Source organism: Penicillium concentricum, assembly GCF_028827145.1.
Source record: "Penicillium concentricum strain IBT 3081 chromosome Unknown utg000001l_segment0_segment0, whole genome shotgun sequence".
In the NCBI taxonomy this organism is placed as follows: Eukaryota; Fungi; Ascomycota; class Eurotiomycetes; order Eurotiales; family Aspergillaceae; genus Penicillium; species Penicillium concentricum.
Genome location: NW_026622754.1, coordinates 7,911,719 through 7,928,633, shown reverse-complemented (window position 1 = coordinate 7,928,633; position 16,915 = coordinate 7,911,719). Strand labels below are relative to the sequence as shown.

Sequence of the window (16,915 nt, the reverse complement as noted above, 5' to 3'; positions counted from 1 at the left end):
CCGGTTATAAACAATATAGAAATTGAATGGAACAGAAAATAGTAAGTGAGCTCTATAGCCGATAAAATTGATCTGAGGTAAATGGATTGAAGTCAACCGAATATAATTATGCGCATAAATTGGATAAAGGCCAAGCCCCGCAGCCCCACCTAAGGTCAACTACTTCCATCTGGGCAGCTTTGCTTGATCTGACCTTTTCACCTTCTCTAATAATGTCGGAAACAGTTAGACCTGCATTTGAGGGCCGTGAGCGCCCGCTTCTTTCCTATGGCGTTGCCTTTCCCGCAGCTATAATACGCCATCTCGATACGTTCCAGGCTTCGCGTGTATATGTGATCTGCTCAGGATCATTGGCGCGAAATACCGATGTGATGAACCAACTGGAGACTTCTCTGGGGCCAGATAAGCTGGTTGGTCATTGGATTGGCATGCAGAGTCATACTTTGTGGTCAGAGGTGCTGCAGATTGCCGATGAGGTTCGGACTGTGCATGCTGATCTGCTCTTGACTGTTGGAGCTGGCAGTTTGACTGATGGTGCTAAGATAATTGCATTAGTTGGTTTACCTTTTTCTTTCATACTTTTATTCATTTTTCATTTCTCTTTATATTCTCCTTCTCTCTTTTCATTTTCATCTGGAAGATCATATAGAGAGAGAGATATATTATTTATTCTCGGCCTAACATTCCCTTCAGGTCCTTGCAAACCAAGTCAATACACCTGAAGAACTTGAAACCCTTGCAGAAGGCCCCAAAAAGCGATTAGAAATTAAAGCACCGACTGTCCCGATCATTTCTGTGCCAACATCTCTCTCCGCCGGCGAATACTCCAACTTTGCTGGCGGCACGGAAGACCGCTCAAAGCGCAAATACAGCTTCCAACATCCAATTCGCGGACCCGAGCTGGTTATTCTCGACCCGGAGCTGGCAAAAACGACCCCTGATTCAATCTGGCTCAGTACAGGTGTGCGCGCCATCGATCATTGTGTCGAAAATCTGTGTTCCATGTCAGGCACGACCTCAGCATCAGACAAACTGGCCCAGCGTGCACTGGGATTGTTGGTCCCTGGTCTCCTGCGCTGTAAGAAGAACCGATCAGACCGTGATGCGCATCTACAGTGCCAACTTGGATCAGTGGATGCTATGGCGGCCTGTACTAGCGGGTTGATTGAACTGGGTGCTAGTCACGGGATTGGACATCAGGTATGCGACTGATCTCCTTTCTTTACCTTCTAACGAATCCACAAGCGCATCAATGGGTCTGACTAACAGCTTTATAGCTTGGCCCACTAGGCGTCGGTCACGGTGAAACCAGTTGTATCTTGCTCCCAGCTGTGTGTAAGTTTAATGCTAAGTACAACGCCAACCACGAAAAACAAGCTAGCGTGCGCCAATTTCTGATCCAAGACCCGGTCGTGTCGGAGGTGCTTCGTGCCCGCTCGGTCAACGTAGAAGCATCCGACCTGGGCGATATTTTGGATGCTATCATCCGCGAATTGGGAATGCCTCGATCCTTGAGCGATGTCAAAGTAGGGCAGGACCAGTTGGATGGACTGGCGGAGAATAGCCTACATGATCGTTGGTGCAAGACAAACCCAGTGCCACTGAAGGAGAAGTCTCAGGTATTGGAGATCTTGGAGATGGTAGTTTAAGGGTTGGGAGATACAAGATAAACATATTTGGTTCTATTGCTCTTTCTTAGATCCTTCCAATAACTGTCGGCTCTCTGGCTTCCGAATAACCCACCTATCAGTTCGGTTGTATGAGTAGAAGTTTTGCTAAATTGGGGATATAAGACTCGCCACTATTAGAAGAAAACAATAATGGTCCTAAGCATAGAAAAGGCATACGTTTATTCAAGATTCATTCAAGATTTCAATTTCTAATTACTAGTTTTGGTGGTGGTAACACTCTATATATCTACATCAGACGTGCAGACATCCTAACCACCTATGCACCTTTCAGCCCCAAATGCATTTTACAACATGTCCATCATTCTACATCATTCTATAATCTTTGACTAAAATCTCAATTATATATTAATCTTGGGAGCTTCTCTCAATTGATTGATAAGCAGGACCCCCACCACTTGGTGGACACCCCACCCGTGGACATTTCACGTTGTACATAAGCTCGCGCCGCCTCTAGGGCTACACTATCAACTTCTTCACTTCTCATAGCAAACCTATACAACCATGTCTCTTGCTAAGAACATCCTCCTATTTGGCGCAACGGGCAATATCGGTTCATTCATCCTGGACGCCATCCTGCCCGAGCGCTCTCAATTCGGCCGCATCGCCATCTTTACTTCCCCGCACACAGCCGAAACCAAAACCTCACAGCTGAACAAGCTGAAAGAGCAAGGTGTGGAGGTGATTGTGGGTAATGTCGAAGATGAGAATGCCGTGAAAGCAGCATACGAAGGTAGGAAACCCTTTCTTCATACTATGATACATGTATCCATGCATAATGACATAATGATCTCAATATCAAACCGCTCAAACCACCAAGCAAAAGGCTAAACACTAAGCTCAACAGGAATCGACACTGTAATTTCAGCACTAGGCCGCAATACTCTGGCCCAACAGATTCCCCTCATCCGACTTGCAGCCGCCAGTTCCACTGTGAAATGGTTCCTGCCCTCCGAGTACGGCACAGATATTAAGTACGGGCCGGCTTCGGCGAACGAGAAGCCACACCAGCAGAAGCTGAAGGTGCGTGCGTATCTTGAGAATGAGATCTCACGCGATGACCTCGCCTATTCATATGTAGTCACTGGCCCCTTTGCGGAGATGTATCTTAATCTCATGCCTGGGATGGAGGCGGCTGGTGGGTGGGATGTTAAAGGGCGGAGGGCTGTTTTGTTGGGCGAGAAGGAGAAGGGGGAGGTTAGTTTGACGACGATGAAAGAGTAAGATTTCTTTTCCTTTTCCTTTTTGGGGTTTGTCTCGTTGGGATGGAGGGAATGTTGGCTGACAATTTCGCTAGTGTTGGGATTCTTGTCCTGAACACTCTGCTTCATGCTACGACTGAGACGCAAAACGCTCCCTTGTGTGTTAATTCGTTTACCACGAGCCCCGACCAGATCCAGGCGGAATTTGAGCGCCAAATTGGTGGTCAGCCGTGGGAGGTATCTCGCACATCGTTGGCGAAGTTGCGCGAGGCGGAGGCTGCGGCGTGGGAGGCTGGGAACCCAGCGGCTACTGTGTTCACTTTGCGTCGGATTTGGGGTGAAGGCGGGACGCTTTATGCCAAGCGAGCCAACGAGTTGATTGGGGAGCCGAAGGTCATGGGGCTGGAGGAGGTGGTTGCGAATGAAATCCAGAGGGTATCGAAGTTGTAGATAGTTTGGTTTCATTTCGCTTTTACATAGCCATATTCATAGCAAAGGCCGGCATTTCATCTACATGGACATCGTGCACACTGTGGAATCCAACGTCTAAAGCTCATGGCATTCGTACGTAGGAGCTAAGAATTAAAGAAACGTGTCGGGGGTTCAGGTAACTTCAGATTTCACATGACCGAGGGGAATGATTTGGGAAATAATAAAAAAGGGGATAAAGCTCTGCCGGATATAAAACAAAATGTCTGAGCTTTATTGGAAGAACTTGCGCACTCTTTCCTGGCTGGCCGGGTCCACAGAAGCCAGAATCTGGTCTGCATTTGCGCCGGTCACTGCCACCAGCTGCTTGGCAGATGTGGCCACCCGGGCAGCGGTCTGGCCCTGCAGGGTAGCTGCCTCGAGTGCCTGCACGATGAAACCGAAGACACGGTCAGCCTTGGCAAAGACAGCCGGGTTTTGCCTAGTAGTAAAATATTAGCATGAGTATGAGGGGGTTTGATTAAGAAGACATACTGGTCAATCAGCTGTGCGATGAAGGAATAGGCATAGGGAGCAGCCTCCTCGTCGTAGGTAATGGGCAAAGTCTCGATCCAGTTGGTCACGACATCCTGGGGAGCCTGAACCTTCGATGGGTTGTAGTGCAGGATCTTGGCAATACTGGCAGATGCATTCTCGGTCGCGAACACATTCTCCTCTGTGCGGGATTGCGCATGCTGTGTAACCTGGAACAGGCTGGGGAGGCTGGCTGCCACAAAGTCGCTCCAGGCGGCACCGCCCTTTTGGGCGGCCACACCCACCTCCGTACGCCGCTGCCTGACGGTTGGCGGCATTCTCATCTCGCAGACCGGAAGCCAAGGGCTGCATGATGTGGTCCTTGAATGCCCACGATTCTTCGCCGCAGAATTCAAGCACGTCATCCATAATGCAAAGAGCCCACTGCCGTTGTGTCGGGTCTTGGCTTGTGATGAAAGCGTCGTAGAATGGAATCAATTGCTGCCAGGTTGGCAGGAACGAGTTGCCCTGGTTCTTAAAGATGGTGTGGAAGGCCTTGTTCATATCGCTCAATAGGTTTTGGTCGTCTTCCACGGCGTACTCAAAGTCCAGGTTCTCCTCGTCACCATCTTCGAGCTCGGCCTGCTCCTCCAAACGTTGCTTCACGCGCATCTGGTAGTCCTCAAGGGTCGACTTCGCCGATTCGATGAATGCCTGCAAGTGCTGGGGGGTGAGGGAGTTTCTGCCAACAACCTCTACCGACTCGTAGAAGCACTGGTACATCTCAGCCAGCGTGTCAACTGTCGGCTCAGCGCTCAGAACCTCGATGATCTTCTCTGCGACCTTGTTCCACATTTCAGCGAAGCCGGGGGACTGGCCACCGTGTGACTTCTTGAAGGAGTTCAGCAGCTGAGGGATCAGCTTGGCAGCCGACACTCGAACGGGGTCGTGGAAGAAAAAGGCGAGACCTGGGACCGCGATCTTCTCCATGGTTTCCAGGACGTAAGGCTCGAAATTTTCCTCGAGAATTTGAGCGTAAATCGTGATCAATTCGATAGCAGTATTCTTGTCTTCAAGAGCACTGGTCTTGATACCGATAATCTTGCCCTTGAGCGGTACAAGCTCCCAGCCATCATCCTGCTCAACCTGCTCAATCTGGTCCTCGTCATCCAGCAGCTGAATATCGGCCTTAGCGGCAGCGACGGTTAGGAGAGGAGGCATAACACCGGGCAGATAAGGCACGAAGTCTTGGCCTAGAACGCGGCACATGCGGCCCCAGCAGTGAAGGAGGTACTGTGACTGTGGGTCATCGGCGTCGACGATGTTTTGCTGAATGTTGCCGAGAATCTGCACAAGGTTCAGGGCATCTTGACCCATCTTCTCCTTGCCAACGGCCAGTGCGATCAGAGTAGCACACTCCATGGCCTTGGCACGGAGAAGGCGGTACTCCTTACCCTGTTCCTCCTTGAGCACATTGAGCAAAAGAGGCATCAGAGTGGTATAATACTGATCGAAAGCGGCCTCGGCGGAATCGGCAATGGTGGCGATGGTGGACAGCGCCTGCTCCTGCAGATAACGCTTAGGGCTGCGCAAGAGATCCAGGAGATGACTGAGCAGGTTTCCGAGGTATGGCTCCAAGGTGCTGCGCTCCGCCTCCTCGCAGAAGTTGACGAGAGCGGCGGCAGCGTGGGACTGCACACGGGGCTCGGTAGAGGCGAGAACGGGAATGATGTTAGTGAGGACAATCTCGTGGTACTTCTCCTGCATGGTACCGGCAAAGTCGGTACTCATCTGACCAAGGGCATTGCAGCCTGCATAGCGGACTCGGGGGTGGGCGTCTTGGAGGGCAGGAACAACAAGTGCTAGAACCTGGTCCAGCTCACCGACCATCAGGTCGCGACAACCCTCAGATATGGCGGAGATGGCCATCAAAGCAGCATGGCGATCGCGCCAGTTGGTAGACGACATCATGCGAGGAATCCAAGAGAATGCGGGTTGAAGGATGGCCTGTCCACCCAGTTTGTTGGCGAGACGGTCCATGCACTGTTCACCAGCGATGTGGTTGAGGTCGTTCTCTTCAGGCTCGAGCTGTTACTAGTCAGTGGCATGTCAATTATAACGACAAAAATGCAAACACTTACATCCTCAGACGCGTTCCATTCCTCCGCATCGTCGTCATCCGCACCGACATCAGTCATCAGACTCAGACACTGTGTGACCATTTCCTGTGCGAACTCCGGCTCCTTCTTACACATATTCGGGGCGTAGTCGGCAAAGGTAGCCATCAATTCGAGTGCGTTCTGGCGCACCTGGTCGCTGAGCTCCTTGTCGCCAATGACACTGATGCTGAATTTAACCAAGTTGTTGAACATGACCTTAAACATTTTGGGGCTGATTTCAGCCAATTCGATCAAGGCGAGCAGTGCCGAGGACAGCTCCTCGCTCTCAGAGGCCTCCTTGAGAGGAGGAAGGATGTTGAGAAGGTCTGGCATGAGGCCGAAGAATTTAGGCTGGGACTTTTTGGAGATCGACCGGAACAACGAAGCGAAGGCTTCCATAGCGGAAATCCGCACCTGATGAAATGGTCAAAATTGAGCTTGAAGGGCATAGCCACATGTCGACATACGGAAATATTATCGTCTTTGAAACCCTTGGTAAAAACCTCCACGACAGCATCTTCGTGCTGCTTCTCAATGATCCCGGGGGTGGTCGTGAAGACGCGGTATGCGGTTTCTCGAAGGCCCGAGTCAGGGCTTTGGCTTGCCTGGAAGAGAACACCGAGAAGTTCAGGCCACTGTTCGCCTACAAATCACAGGTGAAATCGTCAGAACCAAGAGTCCTCATTTCGTCAAAGATAGTTCGAATCGCATACCATTATCGGTGTATTGCCGAGCAACCTCAGCCAATGTGTCTCCAATCTTCTTGCGTACGTCGGTGACAGTTTCATTCGTCAGACAGGTCACCAACTTCTCACGAATGGCAATTCGCTGCTCGTTGGGGAGGCACGAGAAAATCTCCTTGTTGTCGCCCGAGGCGGGATCCTTTCGGGTTTTTGTTGCGATTCTTCGGAAAAGCACAGCGGAGAAAGCACGGGTCTATCAGCAAGAATTTCCCATTAGCTTTCATCCTAAATCATAGTGAAATTCGGGTGCTAGTCTGGTTGTCGGTCGTTTGCAACACCCCTCTTTCAAGCAACTGCACCCCTGGAGTCCAGTGTAACTTACTATTGTGTCCTCTGCACCGCCAAGCTGTTCGGCCAATCCCATCAACAGGACATCTGGTCGGTTCTGAACCCAGTCATTGTTGAGCTGGTCTTCCGCCTGGGATCTGACGGTATTGTCGGGTGTGCTCAAGGCGCGGAGCAGCTGAGAAAGCGCGGTGTGGATTTCGGGAGGTAGGAGGGACATGTTGGGCGTGTCTGTTCCCAAGTTCCAGACGATCCAAGCAACCCAGTTCTTTCAACCCTCGTATAAGTGAGTTGGTGGGGATAGAGGGGTGGAACGAAGGAGAGGAGTTTTGTTTTTGGTGGGGCGGGGAGAGAGGGAAAAAAAGAAGAATTTCTGATTAGGAGAGCGATAGATGGATAGGCCCTTGGTGAAGAAGAATGGAAGTGCCAGTCTAATCACACCACAAGAAGAAATGAGGTTCAACAGAGGAGATCGAGGTCTTTGAGTCAGATTCTTTCTCGACAAAAACTACAATTAACTGTACGAATAATCCAAGGACAACATAAAGAGCCCATGGTGACGATAATCGCATCCGGACGCTAAACCAAATGCGGCAATTTCAGGCCACAAGGCCAACTAATTCGAACAGGGATAACTATGAAAGAACTGAAAGATGGCTAATCCAGTCAAAGTCTTACTTATTTGGTAGGGTACCATAGTGATATATATATATATAATCGTCAGATCAAGAACCATCTCGAACAATTATTTGCATTGAAGGCTAAACTAAGGCCGCAACTGCTCACACGAACAGCGGTATCTGAACGCGACACGAAATATCGATATTAGAGAAAAAAACGGGTATGCAACACTCCGGACAGGAAACGAATCTACTACGCTTTCTCATGCTTAATAACCAAGCTGAATCGGACAAAGTGAAGTATTTGGAGAGAAGAGGAAGGTTTCGGGAATAGACCAAGACGAGATATTTTTTACCGGCCACTGGGGCGGCTGAGAATGAACACACCCGCAATAACTGCAGCCAATGTGACAATAGCACCGGGAAGCAGCAAGTCGTTGGGGACGCCGGCAATCAATTGCTCGTCTGGCGCTTGAGAGGGCACGGCTTGCTGTTGGGGCAGGGCCTTGCTCACAAGGGACTCTTGTGATGCAGGTTCCTCAACAACGCTTTGCTCTTCAACGGGGGTCACAATCTTAACATGATTGGGCTCAACAGGGATAGGCGGCTGGGCGGGGTCATGGACAAACAAATTGACCTTGTCGCGGTGAGTACGGCGAGCCAGTTCGATAGCATCCGTCATATCATGATCAGTGGTGATAGAGACGGTATCCCCCTCGTTATCCATGTAGCTGAGCGCATATCCTGTGTTGCTCAGCCGACCCTCCTCAACGGTGGCCTCGCCACCAACGGCCTCGACTTCCTTGCCAAGTTTCGCTGTGACTTGCGACACAAGGTCGGTAACGCCGCTGGTGGGAAGGACGTTCACACGGTGCACTCGGCCCCCGGGGGCCTTGAACTTGAAGGGGAATGGAGTAGGAGCAGCTGGCTCTGCTGGTTGGTGCTGAGAAACAACTTCGGAATGGTCATCACCGTGGTGCGATGCCGAGTCGTTGGGAAGAAGACTGTTGTCGCAGCCTGAGCGAGTGAGGTCGGGGCTCATAACTGAGCGGTGTGGGGTATTCAGTTGCTGGCTGTGGCCGCCAGAGACCATCGAGTCTGACTCGTGATCCATTGACAACCAGAATTTGTTCCACGCGGGGCCCTCATCATCTTGGGTTGACATAGTGTTGATCTGAATACGTCAGTCAAAAGGTCTCCATGTCAGATCTGATACTATCAACATACCTGTTCAAGTGTGGCATAGGTAAGCTTCAACACATCCACCATGCCGACAATTTCACCACCCTCGTTCATCACAGGCAGGTTGAGATAGTGGCCATCTGTTGTAGAGTTAGCATGCTTTGGTTTCAATTGCTGATTGAAATGACTGACCATGCATCTTGCGAAGCGCGGCTTGAATGCTCATATCCGACGGGGCAAAATCGGGGTGAGGAGTCATGACACGGACAACACTGCAGGTTGAAGGGTCGAGGCCGGGAGCAATAACGCGAAGAACAATATCCTTGCTAGTGAAGATACCAGTGATCGAGCCTTGGTCCTGGACTAACAGCGCAGTGGTGTGGTTTTCCTTCATCAGAGCCGCGGCGTCCTTGACGGTGGTGCGGACGGAGACAGTGACTGGCGGCAAGCCATCCAAGACAGTCTCAAGGGTTGGACCGGACATCTTCGATCGCAATGCCTCCACGTATTGGATGACTTGCTGGGGCTGACTAGAGCCAAGCTCTGTTTGCACACCTTCCAGCGCATCGTACAGCTTGCGAGATGAACTGTACGCACGTTCCAACTTTTCCATAGCATCGTAGAAGCACTTGGTAATATCCAAAACACCAGAGATATCCTGATTCTCGTCCATGACCGGCAGATGTCTGAATCCCTTCCGCACCATAAGATCGAGCGCGTCGGTAGCGCTGGTGTCCGTTCTCGCGCACAGCGGGTTTTTGGTCATGATCTCAGCAACAGAGACATCTCGCGCCTTTAGCCCCATTCCGACCACTCGGAACGCCAGATCCTTGGCAGTAAAAATACCTGAGATGCGCTCATTATCGTCGGTGACCAACACACAGTCCTCTCTCTTGGCGGCCATAAGCTGAGCGGCCTCCGCGATGCTCATGCCGGGCTTGATCTGGAGGGCCTGGCTAGGCTTTAGGGCGAGCACGGTGCCGGGAGGGGCTTTGCGGGAGCTCCTCGATTTTGCGGGCGCGTTCCTCTTTTTGCTGAGGTCGGCCTCCATTTTGCGGCGGATAGCCTTGTGTCGAGGTTAGATAAAAGCCAAAGCTCAAATTGAGCATCAGGAGATCGCTCCCGGGGGCTGCCATGACGTACCTCATCACGTTTCGACTGGTTCTGTCGCTGTCTGCTACTTGCGGCGCTCATTGTGCCACTTCCGACGTCGCTGGAGGGTGTATTATTTGTAACAGAAGATTCTGGCCGGGGTCGGGGGATGTGGGAGGCACTGGGATCGTTTCCGAAGTCGGGCAGCCTTCCTCTACCGATGGTCTGATTGGGCTTTCCCCGAAAAGTACCTGTGGCCGACATAATAATGCCGAAAGGGGAAAGTCTCAATAAAAAATGGAGAAAGAGGAAGGGAGATGACACAAACAAAACAAGGATGTTAAGTTGTGAGACTGGTATGGGAGAAAAAAAGCAAGGAGAATTCCTGGGAGGGAGAAGAAAAATGGGCAGTTCAATAGTCAATCCCAACAGGGGTGTTTCTTCGTTAGTCGGGGATGAGGAGCCGTAAACACTGAATGACACGGTACGACCCGGGCGCTAGTCCCAATTAGGCGGACGTACTACTCGTGACTCTGTCCATGTGATCCACGTGATTCCCGAGTGATTATGCCTAATATTTGAGGCATCAACCCCGTGACCCGTCTCGCTTAAGGGCTTAGGGCTACCCGCACAACGGAATCCAATCCATCCCGAAAGAGACTTTGTGTGAGCGAGCTTCGACAACCCACTCCCGACAAGTCAACCGTACGCTATCTCCCCCCTTCACCCACAGACCAACACCTAACCATCCACAGAACAAACCGTCAAAATGGTCAAGAAGAGGGCGAACAAGTAAGACCAACAAATCCCCCCCATCTCGGCGAAGCAGTATCCCATTCGACATCTCCGCAATGACGCCAACGGAAGCGCACACGACATATATCTCCAAATACATCGAAAATCGCGACCTATGCACATTGCCGGACAAGAAGAATGGGAAACTGGATTTCGACTGATTCGCAACTTCAGGGGCACGGTAACTAATTGATTTGATAGCGGCCGCAACAAGAATGGCCGCGGCCACGTCAAGCCTGTGCGTTGCTCCAACTGCGCTCGCTGCACCCCCAAGGACAAGGCCATCAAGCGCTTCACCATCCGCAACATGGTCGAGTCCGCTGCCATCCGTACGTGACAACTATCCCAATACCTCGAATCTACGACAAGATCCCAGATCTATGGCTGCGACCCATTCGAGCAATTTCCAAGACGAACCAGTGAAACTAATGACTTCCGCTTTACAGGTGATATCTCCGAGGCTTCCGTCTTCGCTGAGTACTCCGTCCCCAAGATGTACTTGAAGCTCCAGTACTGCGTGTCCTGCGCCATTCACGGCAAGATTGTCCGGTACGTTTCCACCGATCACCCTCGATACTCAATCGCCTTTCAAATACTAATAATTCGCCAATAGTGTTCGCTCCCGCGAAGGCCGCCGCAACCGTGCTCCCCCTCCCCGTATTCGCTTCAACAAGGACGGCAAGAAGCTCCAGCCCCCTACTGCCGCCAAGGCTTTGTAAGGAGATGAATGTCGCATGATGAACAAAATAAAATTGAACTAGTTTGAAATGAATTCTTTTATTTTGTCTTCACTCTTCGCATTGGTGTTCTTCTTGACCGGATCGCAGGGGTGATGCTCGGTCCCGAACTGCCGGCCATGCTTCTACACTGAGGATGAAAAAGACGGCACCAATTGTCCGATGAAGGCAGTTTGGATGTCCCTTTAGCATTGTGATGTTTATGAGCCCGTTGACGACGGCTTGTTATGACTGGGAGGAAGGATGGTTCAGGTCCAAATGAGGACTTAGAAAATATCAAAAATTCCTACAAAACATGATCGCATGACGTAGACTTCAAAAGTATCTTGAGTAGAAACTGGGTATCTTGCTAAGTACAAAATTCATGGGTACAAGTACCCCTTCTCGAAATAGTTCCCATACATGTCTACCGTTCCGGTCCGCACCTTTGGCATCGGGTTCCGCACGACCTTCACCTCTCCTCTCCAATGGCCTTCAACGTAATGTGTGAGAGAAATATGGGGCGATGATGGCATAAGTAGGCCGGAAGCACCGGTGCCAATCGTGCTTCGCCGTACTCTTTCACGACGAACCACCTGCTCATACTCGGCCTTTTTGCCGCGACGAAAGGCCGCAAGCTCCGCCACAAGATCGAGCATTGGGACCTCGCACTGCTGCTTTCTGTCTCCACCAGTCCCTGGCAGCCCGGGGGTCTTGGCGCTTTGTGGAATGTGATGCCCGAGCCGAGGAGAATCGGGTGAATGCAACGAGTCATCCTCCGGCACAAGCGAGACCTTCTCATTAAGCACAGCCATTGGAAAGTATCTGCCAGGATCATTTTCAGGGACTCCACACTCTTCTTCACCAAAGAAGCTGAAATCATTGGTAGCTGCAGACCACAGATTCTCCGAGTCGCGGTCACCCGTACTTGAATGGCCCGTGGCATTATATTGGTTCCCAGGTTTCCATGATGTCAGTTTGGAGGTATCAATAGGTGTGATTTCGAGAACTAGACGCCGCAAGCCAAAGAGACATCGTGACCGCTGCTGCTCGGCTTGTATGCGCGCTTGCCCTGGTGGGAGGGAGTAGTCTGATCCTGCTTGTAGGGTTGCTAGCAATGCTTCGTTTGAGCATGCAGTAATGAACCGAGTAAGCGCAGAGAGTATGGATGAGTTGGGCGTCACATGCGAGGGTACATCTGTCAGTACCAAAGATTCCATATGAGGAATATGTGATGGGTGTAGGTAAGGGTACCAGCTTTCCTTCCCTCCTTGAAGTGGGAGTGATTGGTTATGTGGTCGTTTTGCCAATAACTCCTGTACGATTTGTGCGAGGGAATCGGTTGATGGGATCGGGGAGCTGCATTGCAAGGTTGCACGGAGAGAGAAGTCTGTCGCAAGAGTGTCGCCGTCTGAAGCCATTGAAATAGAGGGCAATGTGCTTCCTTCAGCCTGCTCTGTATCCCAGGCATCTGTCCTAAAAGCACCGAAGACCGTGCTTCCATTGGCGCCACTGTGCACAGAGATGGGTTGTACAACCTCCGGAGCAAAAGCCGAACCACGCCTGACCGACTGTGCATGTTCATCCTCATAGGATGGCAATGGTTGGGAAGTCTGGGGTATTTTTGTCCAAGATGGGCTAATTGAGTTGGTCGTTGATGTATCCGCAAGTTCAAAGACAGGCCTGGTCTCTTCGGGCAACTCGTAAACCTGCTGGGTGCTATCCAACTCGAATTGCTCGACCTCGCGGGGGCTCTCTTGTGCTGAAAGCTCCGGAAGAAGCTCAGTAATGGAGGCAGCGTCTTTAGCTGGTGGTCGGCCAGTGAGAACAGCATGATGCGCTCGGAAATATGTCAAGTTGTCTCCTGCAACCTTACCCAAGATTGGGACTAGCTTCTCAGCCCCGGGATACTTCTCCTTCCCATAATGATGTGTCTGGTGCGCCTTATCTGGGGGTTTTATGGTCCCGAAATCCAAAGCATGTAGCCGGGACGAGCGCAAAAGACTCGCCACAGCCTCCACGGATATTTGATTACCAGTGATATAAAGATGGGTGATTCCCGTATGCGGTAAGTCTTCAACCCATGGATGGTATAAAACAGGCTGAGCGAGAAGCTTCATAAACTGTTCATCTAAGTCTGGCCGCTTGAAGAAGCTTGACCCAGACTCATTGATTGTAAAGTGGGAGAAGGGGTCTGGCGAAGCAGTGGCCTGCCTTGGACTTTGTTGCCTTTCCGTCCCGTTTGGCGGGAGAAATGATGCCTGTAACAGAGAGCGGATTGCTAGGTCAGTGAGCCTGTTGTCTCTCAAATCCAGACAACGGACTCGTCGTCCAATAGCATTGGCTAGAAATTCGGCGTCATTGTCTTTCAGCCCGATGCCACGCAATTTAAGTACCCGGAGAAAGGGCATTTGAGTCAGTTTAGACAGTACATTGCGGTCTCGTGCTGGAGTGGTATACGAAAGATCCAGGTAGGTTAATGCCGGAAACAAGAGGAGAGTCTCTGCGAGGCTTGTGGAAGTAGTATTTGGCTCACGCTCAGCCAACAAGAGCCGTATATTATACTGGTTCGATCTCTCGTCGGGTTTCAATGCTGTCATGGCATGGTGGTCAAAAAAAGGCAGTCTCGAGACCATGAGACACTGCAGACATGGCAGGCATTCGAGGATGTCCCTCAACCAGCCCGCTCGCGGACCACCATATATCTCCGAGAGAGCAGGTGGGAGATGAAGGGTATGGGTCAATGCCCGCACTTCTTGTCGGGCGTATTTGAGTGTCCTTCGAAATCGAGTGAGAGCGACTGTGCGATCCGATCAGGTATTGCTTTTTGAGTCGTGTTTTAAGGTTACTTACCGTAGACTGCATCGTTATCTGTACCAAAGTGAGATGCCGGATCACCCCAGAGGAAGGGCATAAATAGACCATGCCATCTGTGGCAAACTAGAGATGCAGCGCATAGATCGCCAGAAGGAATATAACGAGCAATAATTGTCCAAGCATCCCTGTCGGTTGCAGATTCATAAGAGGGAGGAATGAGATCCATGTTTATATTTTTGGATTCTCGACGTTTCGAAGGTAGAAATCCGGGGAGTTTGGCCCCCATGAGCTGCTTGACTCAGCCACAGTTTTACCGAAGCCTTTTAGGCTAGATAATTAATAGGACTCAGACTCTAGTTCTATATTGATATTATTTTCACATTTCTCTGTCAAAGTTAAGGCCATTTAATTTCACCTATGACGTCACTGGATAAAGAGTATACGAACAGGTGGGGGGTAGCTAAAGGGAGCGATTCAGAAAATACCCGTTGCGCCATTTCCACCCAGGGCTGGGAAGCCCAATTGTCTATCAAAAATTGCCCGAAACACTGGGTCTCGTGATAAACCAGATGTAGTGCATATACCCTGCTCAACAAGTTCCATCTTGCGCAGCCTGGCTTGAATCACCACGCACGTATCAGCCCACGCACAAAAATTACCCGCAAGGCCTTCAAACAAGCTGTAAGGCTCATCAGGCATGCGATAATCTTTGTCGGAAGATGTGGGCGAACTGTTGTATGGCTTAGTCTCACGTGCATGCAACATGAACGCAAGTGCCTTTGAGAGGAAGAAGTCACTGGTGAGTGTCTGGTTCGCCTCAGCATTTGGAAGTGCTGATAGTTGACTGCGCTGGAGATAAGCTGTGCGGGCATCCTTCAGAATGTCCAAGTGGTATTCAAAGCAATCATGGAGGAGAAGCCACGCCCATGCATTGCCGGTCACGCCGTGACACAAGCTGCCTCCCTTAGAAAGCAGACCTTCTTCCCACACACGCTCAGTGCCCAAATATATGGCTTGGTCCCAGCTTGGATCCCAGTGTGCGTGGGTTAGGGATTTGTTTTTCAAGGCAGCTCCTAGGAGAATCAACAGCCCTGGGCTCCCGTGACACAGTTGGACTAGTTCTGATCGCCGCCCGGAACCGTATGGAGGTAGAGTCATCGGGAGGTGGCCATTGGCAGCTCCAGATAGCTTGCAGAGCGCAGTGATAGTACCACCGATCACAGGAAGATAGTCTGCAAGCTCTTGGGGCCCACATGAGAGCAGGATGGTTAAAATACCAGCTAAATCACATATCATTAGTTTTTGCAAAGCTCAAGTAGTTTTCTGTAAACTTACTTATCCCATGGACCCTATACGTTGTCTGTTAGCTGTCTCATACGATATAAGATGACTGGAGATGGAACTTACGCCCCAAAGCCGTAATAGCCCTCTATCCATGCATACATCAATGGATGTGCGTGTTGGGCTCCATTCTTTTCGGTGTATTCCTTGGACCCTTCTCGCCCGGCATCCACAATCACTCGGATCAACTCAGGAATTGCCCCCAGCACAGGTGAGAGGACTTCCTGAGTCTCTTGATCAAAATGATGAGCACGAACATTCAAAAGGGCCCAAAGAAGTCCTGCTCGGCCAAACAGCATCTCATCTCCACCCATTTTTCGGCCATCATGGGGAACAAGGGGCTCGTTCTTTAGTGCCCACTGCGTGGCATCGTGAAGGCAAGTGATATCCTCCTTTGTGATGCTAACATTGGCGCCATCTTGCCAATTATTCTTCGCAAAGGTACCTAAAATGCGCAGAGTGACAGCAGTCACGGGCGAAGACGAGCCAACTGGAGACAATCGAGAGGCTAGCAGAGGAGTGTCCGGGAGGCTTGATGGGATCCGTTCTAGTGCGTAGCGACGATAGTCAATAGAAGCAGCTTTGTGATCTTCTAGCACCGATGACTGATAGTCTAGACGTAGGAATGCAAGAGCAATACCTTTATTGAGTTGTTAGATGGTCTTGTTTAGAGGTGGGGCTAGAGCCTGAAATACCGGGGAAAGCTCTAAACATGCCACTTGGGCCCCATGTTTCAGGCAAGAGAGCGTTCTCCTGTACTAACTCGGCACCATTGCGAACAGCAGCACGAAGCTCTTGGAGGCTCTCAAAAAGAGTGGTCGCATTGATTGGGAGCGGGGTCAAGGTATTCTCGAAGTATTGCGGACGCTCTGCCATGGCGGAGTTCTATATAGTTATAGGCTGTCCGTAAATTTGCTGGGATATGGCGTGCTACGTAGAGAAGAAGTCCAATTCTGCAGGTCTGAGAAACTTTTACCCTTCTGACTGGGGCTATCACTTCCTACAACGTAACGCTAGGCGGCTCAGCTAGCCCAAGCACAAATTCTTGCATTTTCCCCACTAGTAAAGCTATGTATGTCTCCGTAGCGTATGCATAGACCAACCTATTATGTTTTTAGATCCACCGAACCTCAGCTACACCACAATTTGTCCACAATAATAACAAAAGAAATGCATCCTTGGAGTATATATGGTACTAAGATCGCCGATTTGACATACGACGTATGAATACGGTACTTACGTACGGAGTATATCAAACCTGAATCAAGCCTAATAAATCATACATTAATACCGACGAGACCTTCAAGGATATATACATGTACCCTGTGGCACC

At 50.6% G+C, this 16,915-nt stretch overlaps 7 protein-coding genes across 7 annotated transcripts; 3 read left to right on the top strand and 4 right to left on the bottom strand.

Moving 5' to 3' along the window:
* Positions 1-212: 212 nt before the first annotated feature.
* On the top strand, positions 213-1,649 carry N7517_003052 (iron-containing alcohol dehydrogenase; the record flags this gene model as incomplete). Its single annotated transcript, XM_056720782.1, has 3 exons — positions 213-554; positions 694-1,200; positions 1,278-1,649. 3 exons carry the CDS (start codon positions 213-215, stop codon positions 1,647-1,649), a joined length of 1,221 nt encoding a protein of 406 aa, XP_056584917.1.
* Positions 1,650-2,192: 543 nt separating this feature from the next.
* Positions 2,193-3,340, top strand: N7517_003051 (uncharacterized protein; the record flags this gene model as incomplete). Its single annotated transcript, XM_056720781.1, has 3 exons — positions 2,193-2,421; positions 2,536-2,908; positions 2,986-3,340. 3 exons carry the CDS (start codon positions 2,193-2,195, stop codon positions 3,338-3,340), a joined length of 957 nt encoding a protein of 318 aa, XP_056584916.1.
* A 252-nt stretch (positions 3,341-3,592) lies between these two features.
* N7517_003050 (nuclear import receptor PSE1) lies at positions 3,593-7,239 on the bottom strand (the record flags this gene model as incomplete). The annotated part of the gene is made up of 7 exons (XM_056720780.1): positions 3,593-3,800; positions 3,854-4,085; positions 4,138-5,920; positions 5,974-6,405; positions 6,459-6,634; positions 6,705-6,927; positions 7,057-7,239. The coding sequence occupies 7 exons, from the start codon at positions 7,237-7,239 to the stop codon at positions 3,593-3,595; spliced, it is 3,237 nt and encodes a 1,078-aa protein (XP_056584915.1).
* A 752-nt stretch (positions 7,240-7,991) lies between these two features.
* On the bottom strand, positions 7,992-10,177 carry N7517_003049 (CBS and PB1 domain protein; the record flags this gene model as incomplete). The annotated part of the gene is made up of 4 exons (XM_056720779.1): positions 7,992-8,813; positions 8,867-8,961; positions 9,014-9,887; positions 9,965-10,177. 4 exons carry the CDS (start codon positions 10,175-10,177, stop codon positions 7,992-7,994), a joined length of 2,004 nt encoding a protein of 667 aa, XP_056584914.1.
* Positions 10,178-10,250: 73 nt separating this feature from the next.
* Positions 10,251-11,427, top strand: N7517_003048 (40S ribosomal eS26 domain-containing protein; the record flags this gene model as incomplete). The annotated part of the gene is made up of 6 exons (XM_056720778.1): positions 10,251-10,269; positions 10,571-10,618; positions 10,669-10,705; positions 10,910-11,037; positions 11,155-11,257; positions 11,322-11,427. 6 exons carry the CDS (start codon positions 10,251-10,253, stop codon positions 11,425-11,427), a joined length of 441 nt encoding a protein of 146 aa, XP_056584913.1.
* Positions 11,428-11,807: 380 nt separating this feature from the next.
* Positions 11,808-14,467, bottom strand: N7517_003047 (uncharacterized protein; the record flags this gene model as incomplete). Its single annotated transcript, XM_056720777.1, has 2 exons — positions 11,808-14,224; positions 14,278-14,467. The coding sequence occupies 2 exons, from the start codon at positions 14,465-14,467 to the stop codon at positions 11,808-11,810; spliced, it is 2,607 nt and encodes an 868-aa protein (XP_056584912.1).
* Positions 14,468-14,715: 248 nt separating this feature from the next.
* Positions 14,716-16,458, bottom strand: N7517_003046 (lanthionine synthetase C family protein; the record flags this gene model as incomplete). Its single annotated transcript, XM_056720776.1, has 4 exons — positions 14,716-15,521; positions 15,577-15,590; positions 15,649-16,222; positions 16,278-16,458. 4 exons carry the CDS (start codon positions 16,456-16,458, stop codon positions 14,716-14,718), a joined length of 1,575 nt encoding a protein of 524 aa, XP_056584911.1.
* Positions 16,459-16,915: the final 457 nt, after the last annotated feature.